Source organism: Falco naumanni, chromosome 4 (genome assembly GCF_017639655.2).
Source record: "Falco naumanni isolate bFalNau1 chromosome 4, bFalNau1.pat, whole genome shotgun sequence".
NCBI lineage: Eukaryota > Metazoa > Chordata > Aves > Falconiformes > Falconidae > Falco > Falco naumanni.
In genome coordinates, this window is record NC_054057.1 from 76,773,984 (window position 1) to 76,797,097 (window position 23,114).

At 42.4% G+C, this 23,114-nt stretch overlaps 1 protein-coding gene across 1 annotated transcript; it reads right to left on the reverse strand.

Moving 5' to 3' along the window:
* Positions 1-11,900, reverse strand: LOC121086466 (major facilitator superfamily domain-containing protein 1-like). The gene is made up of 13 exons (XM_040590272.1): positions 11,857-11,900; positions 11,536-11,636; positions 9,387-9,511; positions 9,235-9,290; positions 8,318-8,461; positions 7,695-7,853; positions 6,023-6,138; positions 5,025-5,125; positions 3,000-3,111; positions 2,234-2,371; positions 1,522-1,661; positions 1,246-1,357; positions 1-881 (listed from the first exon to the last, which is right to left on the reverse strand). Exons 1-13 carry the CDS (start codon positions 11,876-11,878, stop codon positions 765-767), a joined length of 1,443 nt encoding a protein of 480 aa, XP_040446206.1. The 5' UTR covers positions 11,879-11,900; the 3' UTR covers positions 1-764.
* Between the last annotated feature and the right edge of the window lie 11,214 nt (positions 11,901-23,114).

Sequence of the window (23,114 nt, forward strand, 5' to 3'; positions counted from 1 at the left end):
TTGGTTATGTTAAAAGTTTACTTTATTCTTAAAGCATCCTTTGTGCTTCTGTAAACACTGAATGTTTGTGAGCATTTTGCATAGTGAAAAGGGCGGTTGGCTGAGTAAAATAAGCCTCTAGCATTCATGAGTAAGAGCACCCTGGTTTAAAGGGCAGAATTTCAGATCAAAACGTTTTACGCTTTTGAAGGCAAATGAATAGGCACAGTTTACAGAAGTATTTGTAGTAAGGTAGTTAGCAATTAAGCTAGGCTTGCGTGCAAAACATAATTGATTTGATTAGTTCAGTCTCCTGCCTAAAGAATAATGATGGTGCCGCTTGCATGCGTATGTAATTTGTGAAAGATGCATGCTAATCCAGAGCAATAGCTTGAACAGCAGGCCTGCCAAGGTATGTGGATTACCAGGTGCTGACATACAGAATTCTTGTGACAGAGAAACAGTGGCAGATGGGGCAGGCACACCTTATGTGGCCTCTTGTGATGCAAGACTGAAAAGCAACTATCTGACAGCTTATAAACAAACTTCGGTGAGGTTAGCTCTTAAAAGTGTCCCACGTGTGTCTCTGTGTGCTGGAGAATGCCTAAGAACCAGACAGCAGACATCCTTCACTAGTGTGCCAGGCATAAGAAAGTGGAAACATTCCCCTTCTGTAGACCATTCCCTTTAAAGAGGTTTAAAATACACAGGCTAGAAATCCGCTTTCAAACAGAAGCACTCGGTGCTGCGTCTGGCAGCCAGTGTGGTGCTCACGGTGCAGAGGTTCAGCTGACAGAGCCTTCGTTCCCTGTCTCCTCATCGAGGAGCGGTGCTGCATCCGCAGGGTCTCCGTCCTCCCGTCCCACGGGTGCTCCCTTCCTTGTTCTGTTCAGTGTCCCACCCTAGAAATTCCAAGAAGCAATTAGCGACAAAAAGGATACTGTTCTTTCTGTACACATACATTGCTACAGCTGTGCCCTGGCCCTTCCCCTTCTTGCAAAAATATACAGCTGCCGATAGCTTGGTACTAGGAAAAACTACTGTGCACTGCATCGGTATTTCAGTGGATAGTTCTGTTTCCATGCAGTCCCATTTTCCTGTCAGGGGAATGACTTACATGTGCACCCAACAGCTACTACATCAGTAACAGCAACTCTGTGATGCAGGGTGTTGTGAAATTGCTTGGAGGGGGGAATTACAGATCTAAAATTAGAACAATGCTTTAGGGAAAAATACAATCGTTTTCATGCCTTTTATTACACTTACCTGTTTCTTGTCCACAACATTGAGGCTAACGGAGGCAACAATGCACGCAATAGTGTTTGCCAACATAAATATCATCATCTGTTGCCAGCGCCACAGGGGGATCTTTAATTCACTAGAAAAGGCCCAAACAGGATAGGACAACTTGTCATTTGAAGATACTCAAGGCACCTCTATAGATCCTTGCAGCACCAGGCTGCAAATACACTGATTTCTACTCTCACTGCTCCACTAAAGCACAGTTGATGTCTCTGCCTGAAAAGAAAAAAGCATTCTTACCTGGACTTTGTTCCTAGAATGTGTCCAACAATCAGGTTTGAAAGGCCAACTCCAATCATCTGCACAGAAGTTGCAAGGCCCATAGCTGTCCCCAGAGTTGCTTGGGGGACCACAAGAGGTATGGATGGCCACATACTAGCCTGGTAGGAGTAAAGAGAAGAGGAATTAACTCAAAGCCTCATTTAAAGGTGTTAGATGGTCATTGGTTTAAAAAGGAATTATTCCCACTAAATAAAAATTGGTACTTTTTCCTCAAAAAATCTGGTATTTATCCCTCCCAGCCTGTTGCCTGGTTCTAGACTGTTCCCCATCCTTGCCAAGCAGCTTGAGACAGCACAAACAGTGCATGTTATTTGAAACTGGAATAACCTGACTCCAGATTTCTGAAGGAGATAGACCTGATGATTTAGTTCATAAAACTCAAAGGTGATCCAGGTGTTATATTCAAAGTAAAAAAGCATTAAGAAAAGCTTAGACAGATTAATGCTTCACACTAAGTCAAGTGGTCCCTTAGTCTGCTTGTGTTTTGCTCCATATTGATTCTTTGGTGTTACTTGTTACTAACCAAAATCTTCAGGATGGGGGAGCCAATGACTTCAGACTCTGGCTGCTAAACCTGCTCATCAAGACACAAGGGCAATGATAGATGCCATCCAGGATATAGAAGGAGCACAGCCACAAAACCACTACAGCAGCAGGGCTGTGAACTTACAGCAGCAAAGGAGTAAGTAATCCCCAACCAGATGGTAGAGACTAACGGAGGAACAAACGTAAATGCCAGGAGAGCGAAGACCGGCAGAGTCAATGCAGCACAGCCAACAGCAAAGACACCTCTCAGTCCAACATAGTCCTGGGAAAGGCAACAGACAGAAGGCCTCTTAGAAGGGATCCTTGCTTCCCACAGATCCTAGAGACATGAGGGGCTGTGCAAATGAGTGGCACTACCAGGTAATTTCCTAGCTGTTGGTATTGTAGCAGGCTAGCTATTACTAGTTCCTCTTGCATACTCGTGAACCAGGATGGAAACACTTGTCAGACAATTGGTGCCCAGTATTCATGTGAAATGGCAGGCTTTAATGAAGGGGGAGGAAACCCACACCGTTATGCCCTGACAGTTATGGAAATAAGGAAAGGAAGAGTTTGACAAAACAGGCACCGATTACATGCAGGTTTTCCTTTCCCGTCTACTTGCAAGGTTTATCCTGATCCTTTCTGTTCCAGTCTTGGACTTCTCAAAACATGCAGGCATTGCCATGGTTTGATGCTACCATAGCACAACTAAGGGACAGAGGCAAGAATAGGTCAACATTACTTCTTGTGATTTAACTCGGACTAAAATGCATCTTGCCATTTGCAAGGAATTAAAGCACTGCTTGTTCAGCAACAACAGGCTAGGTTCTGGGTGAGGGTGTTGTAACAAAGACATTTCCAAAAATTAGGAAAAAGTTATCAGCAAGCACTTTGTTTTGGGTACTCACAATCAATATGCCAACTGCTGCAGAGAGAACAAGGGAGCTGTCATACACTGCCCCAGCGATATAAGCGGCAGCCTGCTGACTGTAACCAGAATATTTATCCTGGATAAACTTGCTAAAAATAAAACAAAGGGGGGGGGGGGAATATATAATTAGGATTCTTGATTTAGTTATTTTGACAGAAAGTACATCTGAGCACAAACATATGGACAGGAGGGGTTTTAATGAGAGGACTTGTAAACAGGTTTGAGTCCATGTGGTTTGTAGTGCTAAGCCTTTGTCGTTTTATTTTCTTTTTAATTGGTGCACACCATAGAGAAGCTGGTAGCTTAAATGGCGGCTTTCAAGATGCTTCTGCAAGTGCAGAGTAAAACTGCAGGTTAAAGTTGGGCATATGTTCAATTACATCAGCACAGCTCACAAGCGGCAATTTCCTGTCACCTGTCCAGAACATACAGATGGATTTTTGTAACATTCTTTTTGAAAAGGCACAAAGCATTATCAGTTCAAGGGTGAGAATGCTGAGGGGCAAGAAAAGTATCTTAAAATAAACCGACAGCAAAGATCAGCATTTAAATTGAGCACCTGCATTTCAGAAGTACTAGCAATTCCCCTAGTATCTTTAAGGGGATCTGGTTAAAGCAGAAAACGTACAAACCAAGTTTTGTTTTCATTGTCAGAAGTCAGCCTTTCACCTTTGTTAAGGACACACAAAAATGGCATTAAAACAACTCAAATTCTTTACCGAATTTACAGTCATACGCTCATAATAGCTTAGAAAAACTAGTTTGTTTGGAGATCTTGTAGCTACGTAAACCTGGCTTGGCTACTTGCACCATTAGTAATAATGAGCCTTTGTAGCCTGTGCTGTCAGCAAAGTATGAAATGCGACACTTCCCTGAAGATTTATTGCAACAGAATTCGCCAAAGAGCAGTGGCCTTGGGACCATTATTTTTCTGACTGGGAAGCAGTGTAGCATTTTTTTGCTGGAAAAGATGTATGAAACATGACTTTTGGTGCCTGAACCTTTGTTCCACAGGGAGAAAAAAAAAATTCTGCAGGGAGGCAGAACTGCAGAAATGAGGATTCTGTGTGATCAATAGGTACTGTTTTCAGTTAAAACAAGAGGGCAAATGATAGAAAGACCATCTCATCAAGGCCTTGACAATCCTTGCCATCTTGAATGTCTTTATTTTACTAATAAAAGGTCACTTGTACATTTGTTACGACAATGTTGATGACATTTCTTCACTCCTGATTTCATAGTGGCTTACTATACATCACTAACAAAACACTACCTAAATAATTTTCTTTTTTTCACTGCAGGCCTTTGCTAATCTGAGTTCATGCTCATTACATGGTAAAAGCTGCATCATCCACAAACAGGAAAAAAGCAGCAAAATGACAAGTCTGTAGCAGAGCCACAGGACAGAAGCAGGAGTCCTAGTTTAGTCAGGCAGGTTGCTTCTTTGTTTTAAGCAAATTAAGGCACAAAAGGGAAGTCTGCAAGCCTTGCGCTGGGATGCAAAGGCTTCCTTACTTGCAAACCCAGGCTGACGCAAGCTTGGCTTTATTTCAAACACAGCAGACAACGTGCAGGAGCTGCAGGACAGAACTGCCCCAGGCTTGTCAAGCCAACACCCCACCCAGCTGAAAAGACAGCCATGTTGTTGGACTATCACAAAGGTGAGATGTCTACAGGCAGTTTTTTAAATAAAGTATTTCTTTCCCTTTCAAATCCTTCTGATCCTCCGTCGGCAGTGTTCCAAGCTTTAAATATTGGATGAATCATTTCCCTTTAAGTTATTTTTGCTTTCCTTCAGAAAACTCCCTCATCTTTGAAGGGAAAGAAAGGTCAAAGAACCCTCATATCTTTAACTAGGTGTTAAAGACATGTTTCTCTGTGTTTCATGAGTGAAAGGAACAAACATATTACCCCCATCTTTCCCAGTCAGCTGAAAATTGAGGGCCTGCAAGGGTCTAATACACTTGTATCAGTCAGTGGGACTACAGCCGCAGAGCAATACCTGGCATCTGCCACAAAGGGGAAGACTCCATTGTAGAAGAACATGATTGTGAAGACCAGGAGCCAGTAGCGAAGGGGAAGTCGATGGATATCCTGAATCCGCTGCAAAGATAAGACGTGCCCTCACTCACCAGGAAATAGTCTTTAGCTTCACGCTAATGGCACTTTCTGCAAGCCGCTAAAAGTCACAAAACATTTAAGAGGTAACAGCAGGTAAAAGGGAATTGAATGGCAGCTCAAGTATATCTAAGCGAAATTTGGCAGGTGCTGACTTCAAAGCATTCCTTCTTCAATGTATTCAGTAAAAATACCAAAAAAAGCTTTCTTCTTTTTATTAAGGTTATGGCTGCAAGACACTATTCTAAACAAGCTCTATTAAGAGCCTATTGCAAAACCTTAAGTGAAACCCAGTGGAAACATTCAGTAGGAACAGGAGTCACACCACTGAGATACAAAAAACAGTTAAGAATACTGTTACCAGAAGGATGCTGTCTAATAGATTTAAGTGCCATAAAAATTGCAACCTAGTGCCTGTAATGCTTGTTCCTAAACAGAAGAATGCAAGGTGAAATGGAAGATAAGGGCTGGCAAAAGATAATTCTGTACTGAGCAGATTAACTGTTTTCTATCATGGATCCTGTGAGCCAGAAGGCAGTTCCAGAGAGAAGCTATCTAGCTTTTTGCACAAAATCCTCCTCCGAGCCACCTACAGTCAAGAAGTAACTGGCTCAGGAAAGTAACGCCGTTGAGTGCTAACTCAGCTCTCTGGAAGGCTGCAAATACACAGTCTCTAAACAAAAAATTTGCACTTGCCTGGTGGTTTGTATCCTCCGATGTACCTGAAGAACTGCTCTGCAAGATTTAACCAAGCACTGTTGATGCCCTCTTCCGGCCACGACCAGCTCTAACTGCTGCAGGCCTCCCTGCACTACAAAGCAGCGCTCATGCACCCCAGGCTTTAAAGATTTGAGACAGAAAAGTTGTCTGTGCACCACGTACCACTTTTTTGGATTCTTGCTGGATAACCCCATCCAAGCCCAGTTGCTTCATGCCCACTTTATCTAGCACACTGACTGTAAGGGCTGAAACAAAACCAAGCACACAGAGCAGGGTACCTGGAAAAGACACAAGAGGTATTAGAAATTCCCATGTGGAGAGAGCTGAATGACAAAACCAACTGCATGTAATATGTAGAATTCTCTCTGACTCCTGCTCCTGGCTTCTCTTAACATTAACAGCCTTACTTAACTGCAGCCATATGTATAGTAGGACCACATACTGCTTACCACGCTGTCAGGGTCCTTGAGTTTTGTCCACTGAGCTTCCAACATGCTGCAGAACTGCCTGAGGCCAGTGAAGCTAAAGCCCCACTTGTCTCTAAAGACAGCCGCTATGTTGGAAGACAGCCAGAACGCCTTCTAAACTGCAGCACGCCTGGGCATAACAAACACAAGGTTAAAACAAGGCAGACATTAAGAAACTTCCATAGTCCCCTGAGCAGGAGAGGTATCACACAGGCTGGTACTGGAAGCCAAGTTGTACCTCTTCATCTGTGTGACCTACTGCAGTTACTACAGCAATCTGGCCTGTTAGCACACTCGGCTCGAGAGAAGTGAGTCAGATTATGCTGGATATGCCAGAACCAAGTTTGGCAATGGGCATTTGCTGCAGACATCCTTCTCACAGAAAGAGATCTGTCTCAGTTTTGTTTTCCAAAGACCCAAAACGATCTCTGTGATGCATACACACTTTGTCCGATATATCTATCCCTTTGCAGGCTACTGAGGTTGCTGTGCTGTGCTTGCAAATGCTGCCTGAACACAAAACTGTGTCACATGGGATGCAACACACCATGCTCATCACAGTTACTTCTCTGAGAGCAAGAGTCGGAGGAGGGCAATGGGTTTCAATTTCTGCAAGAAATTTATCTCACATATGCATCCTCTTTTCCATGAGTGATGGCCCATACTGTTTTGTTGTTTGGGAAATAACACTTTCCTATAATCAACAAGTCTTTGTACACAAAGGATGCCCTGAGTCAGGTATGCCTAACATCACCATTCCAGCCCACCAGAGTACCTGAGTGCCACTACTTAACTGCACTGTGAAACAGATCATCCCTTCCACTAGAGACAGATCCCATCTGACTGTACTGAAGAGAGGACAGAAATCTTCTAAAGATACGAGCCCTAGAACAGACTCACACTAAGAAACATGTAATTCAGATTCTGCTTCTCATGGTAATTTGATCAGTCCATGTGCAAGGCACCTTATGCTGAGACCAATATATACTCCTGCAGAACCTGCACGTTCTGCTAGCTAAAATACAGAAGAACACACATCAGATTCCTCTTTTGTCTCACTCTAAGGTTTCCATTCCATGGGAGTAAACCTACATTAAGTACTGACTACCTGTGATTGCCGATGTTAAAATATCTCAAGAAAACTGCAGACAGAACTCAGGCTGACACTACTGCTTTAGAGAGGGTTTTCAGGCGTCAGTGAAGAAAATGCCATTCCATTGCATACAGAAAGCAACAGGAAAAACTGGAAAATAACGTGCCTCCTGCTAACTTCTCTATGTCTTTCAGGTACTTTTCATAACTAGACGACACAGGCTAGCCTGTTTATAGTCTAGAAAACAAAAGGCCAAAGCACCAAAGAAACTCACCTCCCCAGAGTGTCCACTGCATTCCAAATTTTGCCTCAAACTGCTGGGTGAAGAAGAAGTTGAGCACACTCCCAAGACGGGAGAAAGACAGAGTCAGTCCAAATGCCAGTGCCAGTTCCTTCCCCTTGAACCAGAAGGCTGTGATACGATTCTGCACAACTTGGGAGAAGACAAAAATCCTCTTTTGAACAGACAGACTTGGCCAAGAGTATCGCACAGAAGCAACAAACACAGCCTCTCAAGCTGGAATGCCTGAGCTGGGGTAAGAGACCTCTACACATCCCAGGTGGAGGTAGTACATGTCAACTTTGTAGTCCATTTTAAAACTTAATAAATCATGCTGGGACGTGGGAGGTGAACTTATCCCTCAAATAAGGCAAGAAAAATAACCCCAAAGGTGCAGCAATCCCATGTTAATCCCCACCCTTGGGAGAAGGACAAACTTGTTAGAGGGGAAGACTTTTGAACATTTTGGCACACATTAAATCCACAGAACCCTTCAAGGAGCACTGTTCTTGGTGCAAAGCAGGTGAAGCTGACTGGTAGAACAAGGGTCTAGGAGGCAAAATAAAAATGTACCATGACCCTCTGGTGAGGCTTAATGAAGAGTATGAATTCCTTACTAGTAAGTGAACCATTCCCAGAGCCAAAGAGCAGTCTTCCTGTTAGCATCATTGGTAGGAGGTATGGTGACCCCTTGAAATGTGAGCCTAGAGCAAAGATTGATGATCCCAGCACAGTCAGGAAAGAGAAAACAAAGACACCAACTAGGGAGAAACAGAAGAAAAATACACAAACCTCAACAGACATGCTAAGATCAGGACAAAAGCGTTTTTTGTCAAAAAGCAAAAGAGCAACCTCAAAACACACTGGTAAACCTGTGGACTTCCGTCAATTTACCCGCATTATTTTAATTTTGTAAAGACTGCTCTCTTCATAAAATGACCTGGGAATCCTCAAAACGATGATGATATTCTCATGGTGGGAGGTTAGAGAGGCAGAATAAGTCAGATAGAGGACTCTGAACTCTACAGAAGTCCCTGTTCCTGCCCTGAGCTCCACTACAGACTATGGCCTAGAGCAAGCAATCTCCTTCTCTGTGCCTGTCTCCTTATCTGTAAGATGTTTACCTCTGTGACACAGAGACAGAGCATAACTGCATTTGCTGGGACTGCTGGGTCTTAGATTATGGCACATGCCAGAACAAACATCAGAGCAGAGGACAGAATACTACTTCATCAGTCTGTTCCATTGAAAACAGATAATGCTGTTCCCTGTTACGAGAGTGCCAGAGGAAGCACATTTACTGCACTGCTGTGTAAATTCAGTTAAGTCAGTGGTCAAAGAATGAAAACGTCTCATTTGTCTTCATGGAGCTGCTCAACTAACCACCACGTGCTCTGCACACAGAGCTGTCCCTCTTCTCCCATTCCACTGTGATCTTACTGAAGTGGAGCCTTTAATCATGCCTTTACACTGAAAGAACAGCCTGAAATCCCACTTCAGTACAAGAATAAATTCATTGATCCTCAGAACTTACACCGGTTTCCTAGTTTATCAATCAGGAATCCAGCCAGAATAACCACTACTGCATTTCTAGGAGAAAACAAGAATAGAAAAAATTGTGTCTTGCTGCTGGGAAGCAAATAATGAACTACCCCACCCTCACAAAGCAAGAGAAAAATTACTTACGTCCAAGCATAGATTGCGTACAGCAAGTTGTATTGTGCAGGTGTCATTCCCAAGCCTTCAACACAGGCCAGTGTGCTATTTTGCCCAGTGTTGTTATGATGGGTTCCATTAGGGCAGGTCAAGTTCTGAGTAACAAGTCACAAAGCCTTTGTTAGAGGCAGCAGACACAGGTAAAACCCCACACATTCCTTTAAAAATGAAGTTAAGTTCTTGCCTACTAGATTTCTGTTTCTCATACTCAGCTTCCACTTCCACAACCAGGAATTAGAAGGCTTATTCTTCTCCCAGGAAGCCAGCCCTTGCCAAATGAGAAGTGACTGGCCATCGGCACATCACATCTTCCCTTCCTGTGGCAGCAGTGACAGGAGCTCAGCACTTCTATACACTTTCCAGTCCAAAAGAAAAGCCAGGAGACTGCACCACAAGGTTTATTTGATCCCTTAGTTTCTTGGCTATAGTTTAGCTTGATCCAACTCTTCGTTACATATTATAAAGTCTTAAGCAGTGCATAAATATGAAACTTATCAGTTGTCAATATTAATTCACAGCTATAAAGCATTTTCTGAATGGTAGGGAACTGGTAGTCCTAGCATGATTTAATAACGTCAAGTTTGCTACCGAAAAGCAACATCTCCTCAACACCATATGATCAGGAAAAAACCCTAGATCTTCCAGCTACTAAAAATCTATCTGCATTAGGAAACAGACACTAGGTCTTCCACAGCAGTAGGCACAAGCTTAACATCTTGAATAAGCACAAGGAAAGCGTGACTGAACCACATGCTTTTTATATAGCCATCATATTTACAAACCCTCAGATCTGCTGCAGTAGATATGTCCGAGGCTGCAGGGGAACACTTCTCTACAACAAAGTGTTTTCACTGCAAGCACTAGTCTTAGATGCTCTGACTACCACTGTACCACTTGAATAAGGCAGGTAGAGAAGCTAAATTTGCCAAAGTAAAAATATGACGCAAGTGCCAACAGATAAAACCATTGTTTGCACAGTACCTAATACAGAAAAATATGGCTTGGTTTCACTGCCCTATAAAGTTACCTAGGTAACAAAACATGACACCATCTTTCCTTTACTCCATAAATAAATGACTTTTCCCACAGACCTACAGAAGTTGTGGAGGATCAAGGAATTAAATACTGACGTCTTTTATTTTTCTTTTTACTCCTGTTTGCATTGACAAACTGCACCCAATTTAGCCTGGAGTTCACTGTTCGAATGTTATGGATTAATTGCATTAAAAAAAAAAAAAAAAGAAAGCTACATGCAAACTATACGTATTTCTGCCCTTGCTGTTGAAGCAGACAAAGAACACGACAGTGACTCTCAGCCTGCGCGTACTAATCTACCAGCAGATGGCACACAGGAGTAAAATAAGCTCTCAAAAGGCAAACAAATGCAATAATAACAGGTGAGTGAGTCAAGGAAGATTTTTTCAGGTTATTCAGGAATTCGGGTAAGAACTCTGGGACTCCGGCATCACTGGAGAAATCCACTAGGACATCAGTCTGAATGCTAAGAACAAAATTTTCTAGCATTTCAGAATGCTAGTCAGTTTTTACATGGCACAGTCCTCATGTGATCTCCCTGCACAGCTCCGTCTTTTGGCTACCAAACACACATGTGATGTGACTGGTACCTGCAGCATCAGGAGACTTGGATCTAAAATCCAGAAAGTCTTTTCTTGTCTCCTATCTCCAACGTCACTAATCTTCCACTCTAGTGTCGGTACTAGTGGTCAGTTCTATGTACCCCCTATGTGCAGAGTGGTGTGAACACATTTCTAACTTCAAACTTCATTAGGGCAATGAACAGTCATCTGGACGGAGAGCAGACAATCCTCAAGCAAGGCCAGGGTTTAGATTCCCACTTCCCCAGGCAGCAGTGAGAACTCCAACCCCTCACGGCCTGTCCCAGCTTTGTGCATCTTCTTCCCAGCAAACCTGCCTGTAATAAACCCTCACACCTCCCCCCAGCAGCTGGAATACGGGACCTTGGAGCACGGCTCCCGTACCAACACCATAAGTGATGGTTTTGAAACTACCGGCGACCAAGGCCCCCGTTTTGAAGGTTCTGCCATTCTTTACCCACCCCCCTGCAGCAGCACGGCTGGGGCGAGCGCCCAGCACTCACCCCCTGGAACTGCTCCTGCAGGACGCTGGGGATGTCAAAGCAGAAGTAGGAGCCGAAGGTGAGGAGGCAGTTGAAGAGGAGCACCACGAACCTGTAGGCCGCTGCGGGGCAGAGAAGACACACATCACCCCTCACCTCATGCCCCTGACCCCTCACCTCATGCCTCTCGCACCACCGTGCGGCCCAGCCCTCCCGCAGGCCCCGCCGAGCCCCCTGCTGCGGTGCAGCCAGGCGGGCCTAGGCAGGCCCAGCCGGGCCCAGGGTGCGGGCCCCGTCCCGCCGCCGCCCGCGGGCTCCCCGGCGCGCCCCGCCTGCGCTCACCCCGCTCCGCCGCCACCGCCATGCCGCAGCTCGGCCCCGCCGCCCGCCGCGGCCCCGCCGCCCGCCGCGGCCCTGCGCCCGCCCCGCCTGGGGCCCGGCCCCGCCCGCCGGCTGCCCGCAGCGGGGACACGGGCCGGGCCCGCCCCGCCGGCCCTGCCCGGGGGAGGCCGCGCTCCGGTCGGGGCTGCGCCGGAGCTGGGGGGCGCTGGAAGGAACCAGAAGGGAAAGGCGCCGGCCTGCAAGTGGCGTGGTCAGCTGGGCGTTATCTGCAGTCGGAGGAAACGTAGTACCCAGGGTTTGCACTGGTGCATGTAAAAGGCAGCGGTCAGGCAGGGATGGGGAATAGCTGGGGAGGGAACAGCAGCGCAGCAGAAAATCATTTGCAATGCACCACGCTCTGAACAGGAGTCAAAGGTGTGATATTTTGAGGGGGAAAAGCAGCGTATCTTTTAGGAGACATTTAACAGAAGCATCTGAGGTAAGCAAGGAGGGAGGAGGCCGTCACGGTGCCAGCAGCAGCACTGGGCCGGGACAGGCAGGCACCAGGCAGGCACAGCTCGGACGTTCTCAGCTGTCACAGGAGCAGGGTCCTGGTAATGAAAACACAAAAAAGAAGGTCAAAAGAAGGTGAAAAATCCCAAAACACCACCCACCACCACCACCCCCCCGCCCCCCACCCCAAAGCCCCTATATGACTGAAAGGCGAGTCTATTTCTCTTCCTTTTTCTACCCAAACAAGGCATAAAGAGCCATCAACCGAGGCAGGCCTCACAGCAGCAACAGTGAGGGCTGGTGCCTCACCTGATTTTAAAATAGAGCTTGATAAATACATGTAATAAGGCTATGTGGCACATCTGTTCTTCACAGCAAGCAGCAGGATTTGGGAATCCAGAAGTTTCTTCCCGCTCCTGTGTCTGTGGGTCAAAGGTACACGTGCATGACATGGAATGCAATGGTAAAAGTTTTTCACGGTGGTGTGTACTGAAAATAGCTCAATAACTACCAATTGTAGGAGCATCTGACTTGTGAACAGAGTCAGACTACAAGATACCCTTAAAAGTTTATATTTGTAAATGCAGTTGTTTTAGACATCGCTTGTGCTGCTATGTAGAAGTTTTTTATTTTATCCTACTGTATGATTTCTCACTTCCTTGGGCTGCAGGTGTGGAGAATGCTGAAACAGCATCATTATCTTATGTGCAGAGGATGCTTTGTGTTACTGACCCGTGCCGTCCTTACCTAGCCGTGATGGGCTGACTCTGATGAGCAGGTGAGCCCACACCCAGCTACTCACTCACTTCCCCCAGTGGAATGGAGGAGAAATTTGGAAGGGAAAAGTGAGGAAAAAAACACAAAGCCTTGTGGGTTGAGATACAGGCAGTTTAATAAGGGGGGGTAGGGGTGGTGGAACAAGGGAAGAAAACCACCTGCTGATGTACAAGCAATTGCCATCAACAGACCAATGCCCACCTGGCCCCCAAGCAATGGTTACCTTGGAAAAAACTTCCCCTGCCAACTTTTGTGCTGAATGTGTTGCTACATGGAATGAGATGTCTCTTTGGTCACCTAGAACATGGTTGTGTTACTAACCTTGTTTTCCTCACCAGCCTGAAGCACAGCACTGTTTCAGCCGCTGTGAAGGAAATAAACTCTTCCCCACCTAAACACAGCACACAGACTAAGAACCAGCTCTTGAAAGGAACGTTTTTGGCCAAATAAAAGTGTTTTCTAACAGCATTTAGCAAAAATAAAAGTGTCTGGCTAACAATAACATTTATATATACCCCTACTGGGTGTATACAAATATATATGTGTGTATGTGTATAAAACGTACTTGATTGTGTGTGTAATTGATTTGAAAACTAGGATTAGAGTTTTCCTAGTGATTTGCAGGTTTTCAGGAGACTAACTGGGGTTCAATTCTAGGTATTTCCTTTGAAAAGCAATTAAATACTCCTGAGTCCAGTTCTTTCTAACAGTGCTTCCTCTTTTTTCATTTATTTATATCTTCATGAAGGATGCCTACTGGCAAGTATCATTAAAATGGCATCTGGGAGAACCATTTCAGCTACCAATATATTGTGACAGGACTACTTTCTAAATTCAGAGAATGAATCTAAGATTCCAGACTTGGAAATAATACATACTAAAGCCCACAGATTCTCAGATTTCTTATCAGGCTATAATCATTACTAGCAGTGGTGGGGGTGTGTACCAATACTGCTGGGAGCAGCAGCAGGTTCTTGTCCTGTATGAAGCTTTGTAGCACTTCTAAGACGTGTTTGTGCCACTAGTATTTGTATCACACCTCAGGAACCTGTGTTGCAATCACATTGCTTCTGAAAAGTACTAATATGCTGGAATTAATTAAACTAAAATCCTTTGAGTTTAATGCTTAACTTACTAAAGCATGCATCGTTATTTGTATTCTATTTCCAAGTGATTGCCTTACATGAGTGAAAATGGGGAAATTGGTTTCGTGACAAGTTGTGTTAAACCTTTTTGAAAAGAAAAGATATTGTATTTTTTGATATCTCTTTGATCATAAACAGTCAGGTAAAAGTGTAGCGGTAGTCAGTACAATGTTTTCAGGCAGGTGAGTGATTTTAACTTGTCAGGTGTTATACTTCATTTTGCAATGGATTGTGTGTTTCTTCTGTAAATAGAGCAAGCAGGAGCATTAATACGTTATCTTTTAACATATTTTGCCATATCCTTCTCATGACCGCCTATTTTTCTTACTGACTAGCCAGTGCCTTCTCTCAGGCTCACTGGGTCCCCAGAGGCTGTTCTGCTGCCAAGCTCTGAAATGTCTCTTCGCTGCTGATGCCGTCTCAGGCTCTGTCACCAGATGATGTGTGGTGCTCACCGCTGAGGCTGAGTGGCTGGAAGGGAGGAAAATCCCCAATGCACAGGGTGAGCAGCGGGAAGGAGGAGGGTTTACAACGGCAGGAAGACCCATGCTTGTGTGTGTGTGTTTACTGCAGTGTCTGAGGGATGAGCTATTCTGTTTTTTCAGTAATGTCCTGCTGCTGTGAGAGAGCTCTTTAATATAATTAATAATGTAACCTTCCTTAGCATTACTGCTCCATTTGCTGATGTTCATTCCAGCTAGCTTAGAAACCGCCCCTCACACGGGTTCAGGACAGACCTGAGAATCCACCATGGATTTAATGTGGCACTAAACTAAGTAGTCCTGTTAATTATATTCTTTTCCCTTGTCATGGGGGCAGAATTTTCCACCTTTACCGAACGACTAATAAAAGCAACCTGACTCTTTTGGTGCCTGCAAGGCATCCCTTATTGCCATATTTGAGCACCTGTCTGTCACCTTAAATTTGTAACAAAGGTGTCTTTTAAATGTAGCTTAGATTTCTAGAGGCTCTGCAAGAGTCTCTCTCCTACTTTATAAAAAGTAAATGGAAAGCAAATGGGGGAGTTGATGTAAATAATCTAGGCACTAAGGTGGATGCAGCTGCCCCTTTCTGCTTGAAAAGATTGTCCCCAGCCAGGCACATCCCTGCACCTCCAGCATGTCAGCCAAGAGCAGAGGAGTAAAAGTGGGGCTGGGGTTAAGGTCCTGGACACAGAAGGAAAGCTGCATACTGATACAGAATATATGTGGCAAAGTGACATTTGACTTCTCCCATTCTATTCCCTTCATGTTTCTCTCTGTTTCTCACTGGCATGGAAGGATATCAGGTGCAGAAGGGCTACTACAAAACATTTAACAGCAGCCAGTGTTTCTGAAAACATCATGAGCTTCTGCACATTTTGCTATGTTTCTGCTCTTCCTTAATGTACCATGAGATACCCTTCCTTGCAGAGGCATTGGTTTTCATATAATATAGCTTGCTTAGGGTTTTGAGGGGTTTTTGTCCTCTCTGTACTTTATAGGGCAGGGAGCAAAAGCACTGAGCTCAGCAGACCAGGACATCCTGGCCTCATTCAGGAAATCTTTTTTGCCTTCGGTTCAGAGTCTACTCATTGATTTAACATACAAGGAGAAAATGAATAAAGTCCACATGCAAGTTAGTAAAAACAAAACCAGCAAAAAATCCTGAATTTACACTTCACATGCATTTTTGGTGTTAGTGCTCACCGTGAATGTAATTATCATCTCCCCTGAAAAGCACACTTGGAAATCAATAATAAAGCAATGAGAATTAATAAAATACAGAGATAGGAGATGGAACTCTGATCCCACAGATCCTTAGGGCAGATCATCACTGCAATCAGTGGTTTAGTAATTATCACAGTATTATCTGAAGGAAATACTATACCATTTGCATGTCATTTCCTGATGTATTGCAGAGCTCCAAAAGGAACTTCAGCTGTGAGTGCTTGGGACAAGTTACTGCACAAGCTGAGCAGTTCATCGTGACAGATCAAAAGTTCCATAATAATGGAGTATATGCTAACTTTGGAGAACCATGTCAAAAAGATATTTGCTTTAGGCAAAGATACCATTTAAAAAACTGTGGCCAAACAATGTTTCTGGAGTATACTGAAGAGAGGTAGAGGAGAAATTGTCTTTTCCATTGCTAAACCATATCATCACAGCAATGAGTAGTACACTTTAAAAATTTAGCAAACTAGCAGATTGGAAGAAAATTATGTCAGATTTTATAAATCTGTGTTTTATCCAAAATATTGTCAAAAATATAATTACTTGAAGCATTGCAGAGAGAGAATCACAGTGTTAATAGTGAATTCATCCCTGCTTTCTTATGTTCTTTAAAGAACTCAAATAAAATAGATTACAAAAAAGGAGGGGAGTTGCATTCAGGGATGCAGAAATCTGCATTTGTGGATCTTAGGGATGTCACCCAGAATTAAAGTTGCTCTTACTAATGTTTTATGAACACTAAACAGAAACTCTCCTGAGCCTTCCTACAAGGCCTGCCTTCCTCCTTTTCACCATCCTCTGAAGATTAAGGCTCTGGTTACTGTTCTGCCAGAACCTTCAAAAAGCCTCCTCGATGAGCCATTAGGGTTGGGTAGGGAATGGATCGCATTACATGGCCTCTAACAGCTGTCTGAGATCTTATTTGGTATTTGCACAAGCTTGCATACTGCTCCTTGATTGAAAATCCTTTTTTGTTTGTTTGTTGTGCGCATTTATACTAGTGCCATTTACACTGCTGAAGAAATGTAAAAGATTAGAAAGGATGAACTGATGCACCTGTTTCTCCCTTGGTTAGAGAGCGAAGCACTACATCAAAGCGGTTAATTAAATTTTGACTAAATGAGAGTATTGTTTGCAAAGCAATGATGGAGTGCTCTGTAGGATGAGTAGATGTACACAGCTAGTCTATACAAAAACTTACATATAATATAAAAAACTACACACAGTTTTCAGTCAGGAGAGAATCGGACAAACAAAAATACAAAGGTCTGTGGTCTGGAAGTACCTACCCATGAATGATGTCTGATGTGAGACAACTCCTGTGTCCTGTAGAAGGTATATTAAGATCTCATGGCTATAAATTAAAAATTTAAAAAATTAAAGCTGGAAATACCGGTAATGATTTCTAAGAGATATGGTAGATTGTCTTTTTAAAAATGAAGGCTGAATATCTCTGTAACAAACATTCTCTTGCTAAAGCACAACTCATTACCACAGTTCAGAAATTACTGGGTGAATGAGATACTGGAAAACTACCAGAATTTTTTTCCTGACCTTAACAAATAAGGAAGATGCTTCTGTAGTGGGAAATGAGCTCAGTGGTCTTCTGTAAGCATTGTCTTTAAAATGCTTGCAGACCTTCATTAAATTATTTGAAGCCAAATCAATCATTCTTTTTAAACTTTAAAGGAATACCGCTCAACAGTTCTTATGCTAGACAGAGATAACTTCTTTAAAAGGGTTTTGTACAATCCCGTTCCTGCAGCTAAATTTTGCAGTCAACTCTTCAGATACTGTATTATAGAAAGAAAGAGCAAGTAGTTTCTGCTGTACAGGTGTTTTTAAACAAGAATAATCACTGGTAAAGAAAGTCTGGTTTACAGAAATCCTACCTCTGCCACAACTGTCATATTGGTACTATGATACCATAATTTTCTGCAGAAACCACACCTTGGATTTCAGCTGAATATAATTTGAAGGTAAATTCTAGCCATTAAAAACAATCTAATATTTTCCTTCTTGATTTACCATCAAGATGAAAACCTAAAAATGTTTATTCTTTCACTCAGCAAAGTTGCAACTTTTTTTTCCAAAGGGAAAAAAAAAAACCCAGGCTAAGTGGAGATTGCATGGTTGTTAAAAAACAACCCTGATTTTACTTGCTTAGTCTCAGTGTTTCTTACACTGTTTGTAAACAAAACAAACAAATAAACAAATAAATAAACAAAACAATGTTTGTTACTCATTGTGTGTTGCCTTTATATAATCTATTTGAAAAAGTAAACTCTTTAGGAAAGGGACCTTGCAGTCACATTGTAAAACAATTAGTTTTTAGCATATTGTTATTGCTAAGCAAGTAACAATTTGAGTGATATATATTTGAGTTGTTCCTATGCTAGATACAATAAAAAACCAAGAGAGATAGAATAAGCAAATGTTCTTCTTGCCAACTTTCGTATTGAAGTGGTAATTTTAACTCTTTCTCACATGTGGCAGCACCTAACATTTCTGCTGTTCCTAGACTCCTATCCAGACTTCAAATTATTTATGGATTTATATATACAGGAATGTATATTTTAATGTATGATTTAACTTAAAGAAATCACCTATCTTTTTCAGTAGGTGCTTTAGCAATGTCATAGGACTTGAGCAAGCTGTCTTTTGTAGAAGGGAGAATTATTAAGCTCAGATAACCTCACCTCAGGGATGCCTGCTGGACCTTTTGAGATTACAGTCAAGAAGTGTGGGGAATACCGTGAACTCATCAGGTGATGCAATTTAATGGGTTTTAACTCATGTCACTCCCATTGTTATAGTTTCTTACGTATGTGGGCAAAAGGCAAGAAAACTTTATAAATGTTTTTTACATGCCCTCTAGATTACATGAAATTAGAAGTTCAATGTAATGAGGAATGAACCAAAATAAATTGGCAAATGAGCCTTCTTCCACCCTCTACCTGCCTTGTTTCTCTCCCTGATCTTGTAAATTTTGATTCGTAATATTTTAAATGCAATCAGGCATTTAATCAGGCATGCAATCAGGTTTGCTGGCATGCTATTTTTGTTGTGAATGACAGTACAATTTTTTGTCTATACAGTTTCCCCTGCAAGACAGTGCAAATCAAGGCCCACCCTGCCAGTGAACTTTCTGAGTTTTACATTTCCTAGTGGGATTTTTTGCATTCACGTTTGTTGCTTGTACGTATACACCCGCTGCATCTGCTGCACTTGGCTGGACTTGCTCTGTGTGGAGAACGATTGAAAATCTGACTGTTACTTTCAGATGTCTCATGATTTATTGGTGATCCATCCCATAACTAATTACACCTTAGACTCAGTCATTGTAGGTCCCTTCCAAGTGAACTGTTTCTCTCCTTTCTCCTCTCTCATTTTCCTTTTTCCTGTTCCTTTTCCTTTCCTTTTCTTTTCCCTTTTGATAGAATATTCTAGTATTTCCTATTTTTTCTCTGTCAATTCTTCTTTTTGGGGGAGAAAACTTTTTTTTTTGCTATAAATGCAATTGTCTGAAAGCTGTCATGCAATGAATCTATAGTATACTAGCAATATAGTTAGCTGTAATGACATAACATAGGATGAAACAATCATAAGACTCAAACCTGTTAATTACCAATGAGATGTGATATTCCCACTGCAATTATGCTTTCTTGGTAGGGTTAAAGTTCTTTCCCTTTGTGCAATATGAAGCTTTTAGGGTCATTGCTAATCACAACTTTGGAATTACACTCTTCTTTAAGAGCTCTAAATCAAATATGTATGTTGGGAGCCTTTTTACAAATCAGTGCCTCATCTCTGTCCCACCAGGTTGGACTCCGTACAGAGAAGATGGCTTTCTCCTACCTTCCTGCTCAAACTCAACAGCCTAAGATCAGCTGAGCCCAAGATCTGGCTGACTGCTCCAAGGTTTGCCTGCAGTGGTTTTCTGTAGCTGTGCTGCGTTAGGGACTAGCTGGTCCCTACCCAAGTACAACCCTTTTGGCATTTCCCTTATCTTGATAACTCTATTACAGTCAGGAAGTGACAGTGCACCAAGGCAGACTGTCGGTCACGGCAGTGCTTCACTTTACTGTAGAAAGGTGAAAACACAGGTCAAATGCAGACTCTGGACCTGTGTTTAGCCCTCAAAAGCATCTTTGCTTTAATCCCAGCTCTAGCAGTTGTTCCCTATGTGGCCTTTATGGGTCCATTTAACGCTTCTGCCTCAGTTTCTTCCATCTCTAAATCAGAGAAAATATTTACAAGAAGTGTAAGACCTGATTTAGCATTTGTAAAATGGGAGTTACTGAGTATGTTGCTGTGGAACTGTGGACTCATACATACTTTTTACGTAAATTATTAATATGCATATTGCTGTAATCCCACTCTGTTCTGCATTACTTCTGTTTGCAGGATGTAGAATCACAGAATCATTCAGGTTGGCACAAGATCATCTGGTCCAATCGTTAACCCAGCACTGCCAAAGCCACCACTAAACCATGCCCCTGTGTGCCACATCTACACGTCTTTTAAATACCTCCAGGGATGGTGACTCCACCACCTCCTTGGGCAGCCTGTTCCAATGCTTCACAAACCTTTTGGTGAAGAAATTTTTCCTAATACCCAACCTAAATCTCCCTGGTGCAGCCTGAGGCCATTTCCTCTTGTGCTGTTGCTCATTACTTGGAAGAAGAGACTGACCCTCCCCTCGCTACAACCTGCTTTCAGGTTGTTGTAGAGGGTGAGAAGGTCCCCCCTCAGCCTCCTTTCTCCAGGCTAAACACCCCCAGTTCCCTCAGCCGCTCCTCATCAGACCTGTGCCCCAGCCCCCTCCCCAGCTCGGTTGTCCATCTCTGGACACACTCCAGCCCCTCCGTGTCTGTCTTGTAGTGAGGGGCCCAAAACTGAACATGGTATTTGAGGTGTGGTTGAATATGCCCATACATAGGCTGCTGTGTACAATTGACTGCCTTAGTATTTAATTTTCACGTGTTGTATAGGAAAATTCCCAGTTGCCTGTGTTTTTGCAAGATTTTTTTTCTAGATCACAAGATTGTTCTGGATGGGGCTATTTTTTACCTTACTGCCTTTGTTTATCAAGTATTTATTATGCTGACATTGTGGCTTGTACTTGGGGGTTTTACATGCTACCTTATTTAGTATTAATGATAAAAATTGACCCTGTTTAGGTAATGAGAATTTCATCCACCTTAAGCTCTGTTTAGTTTGCATGGGCTACCAAAACATTTTCCAGTTGGTACTGTGGACAATTCTTTGATTACATTATAACTAGGATGATCTTACACTATGGTAACATTTTAAATGAGGACTTATTTGAAAGTAATACATATTTTGTTACTAAATCTGATACAGTGTCTGAAAAACTGGTTGGATTGATCTGATTTAGTACTTACTGCATGTACGCAGGGGAAAAAGCTTTTTAGGGTTTAGTGGATATTCCCTTTCTGGGTATTTAGTAAGCAAGTTGGAGATTCAGATTAAACATAATTTTCCTGTGTTTAGAGGACAGTTTGAGTCACCAGAATCAGAAGATTACATTGGGTGTGCTTATTTGGTGTTGTTAGATAGGGAAACTTGTTTTATAATGCATCTGTAGAAATGGAAGTGGATGTCTCAGTTCATCTGTGAGCAAAATGTTCCATGGTTTTTTCTATCATGCAGATTTTATCCCCATGCCTAACAACAACCACGAATATCTGGGATGATATTCCAGGTGACTGAACCATTGAATTTTCCTCTGAACAACACCATCTTATATAACTTTGGGGAATATCCCTTTTTTTGTCACAGTGTGTACACTATTTGTTGTAGCTTTGCCCAGCTGAAATTCAAAGCCTGTACATACTTTGGCTTGTTCAATTTCTCTAATAAAATCCAGTATTTGGGACTCTAGTGATGTAAACTATTTAAAGGCAGCTAGGAAAATACAAACAACTCGTTACATTGTTTTATCCAAGTTTTTCATCCTTTGATAACAGTAAGAAATCTGAAAACCTGTTTCTGGTTTTACACTATTAATTTAAGCAGTTGCTTGGTCTCCTCCTTTTACCACCCAAACTGAAAATGTTTCCTTGTAGTGAAGGGGCTGTATTCTCTTAGCCTCTCTGTGGCCATTTTTCCTTTAATTTTTTGTTTATATCACTGTACAAAATACAAATTGATTGATTCTTCAGGAAAAGCTCTATAACTGTAACAGGACAGTAAAAACTATATGTTCCAAGAATCTAAACACTTAAGTTGTCCAATTATTGTGTTTTGTTTTTTTTTTATGTGCCTGTTCTTGACTTGTAGAAATCTGAGGATGAAAAAGTAAGACTGGACTTGGATGAATAGCACCTGAATTGTAGCTGCACTGTAGTTTCCTGGGTGTTAATATACATGCGACTAACACAAATGAGCACAATTAGCATGAAGTTCTGCATCCGCTCATTAAGCTCAAGCTGGTGTTGTCCCAGTGATGAAAAAACTGCATCCCTAATATCTGAAATGTTGATGGTGTATCAGTTTGGCTGTTCGTACTTCCCGGCTGAGGAGTTCTCAGAGGCTGTTCTGCACTCCTGAAAGAGACAAAAGTAAACACCAGTGAGAGCTGGTTGAGTAACAGAGGAGTGGAATTTGGGGTGCTACAAAGGAAAGTTGAACTCCTCAAGAATGGTTTGGCCATATTTTCTATGCAGAGATTTGCCCTGTAAGTTTGAAATGTTTTGTTTAGAATATTAGAAATGGCAACTATCACCATAAACCTCCAAAGGTTTTGGCTTAGACTTGAATTCCAATTAGTTGGAAACCCCCAAAAGTGGAAAGAAATAATCCTTCAGAGAGCTTTAGAGATACTTCATTTGAATATTTCTGATCCTATGGTGATTGAACAGTTGTTTTGCATATAATAAAATCTTTTCTAGGGCTTGATATTTTAAATTATTTTTAAGACAGTAACAGATTGGCTAATTAATAACTCTCTTTTTCTCATTTGCCTATGCTTATTTCTTCCAACGATGCAAATCACTTACCTAGCCTAGCTTGTAAACCATTTTTATTTCTAATTAGAATGCATAAATGAGAAGCTTTTGAATTTCAGATATAAGTAAAGCACTTAATTGCCTTTTCTTTGTTA

Excerpts from the sequence above, each read along its gene's own strand:
- LOC121086466 (XM_040590272.1), bottom strand. The coding sequence starts at position 11,878 with ATGGCGGTGGCGGCGGAGCGGG. Across the intron at positions 8,462-9,234 it reads TGATAAACTAGGAAACCGGT|TTGGTGTCTTTGTTTTCTCT; the intron begins GTAAGTTCTGAG and ends GTTTCTCCCTAG. Across the intron at positions 1,662-2,233 it reads TTACTTACTCCTTTGCTGCT|GCTAGTATGTGGCCATCCAT; the intron begins GTAAGTTCACAG and ends TACTCCTACCAG.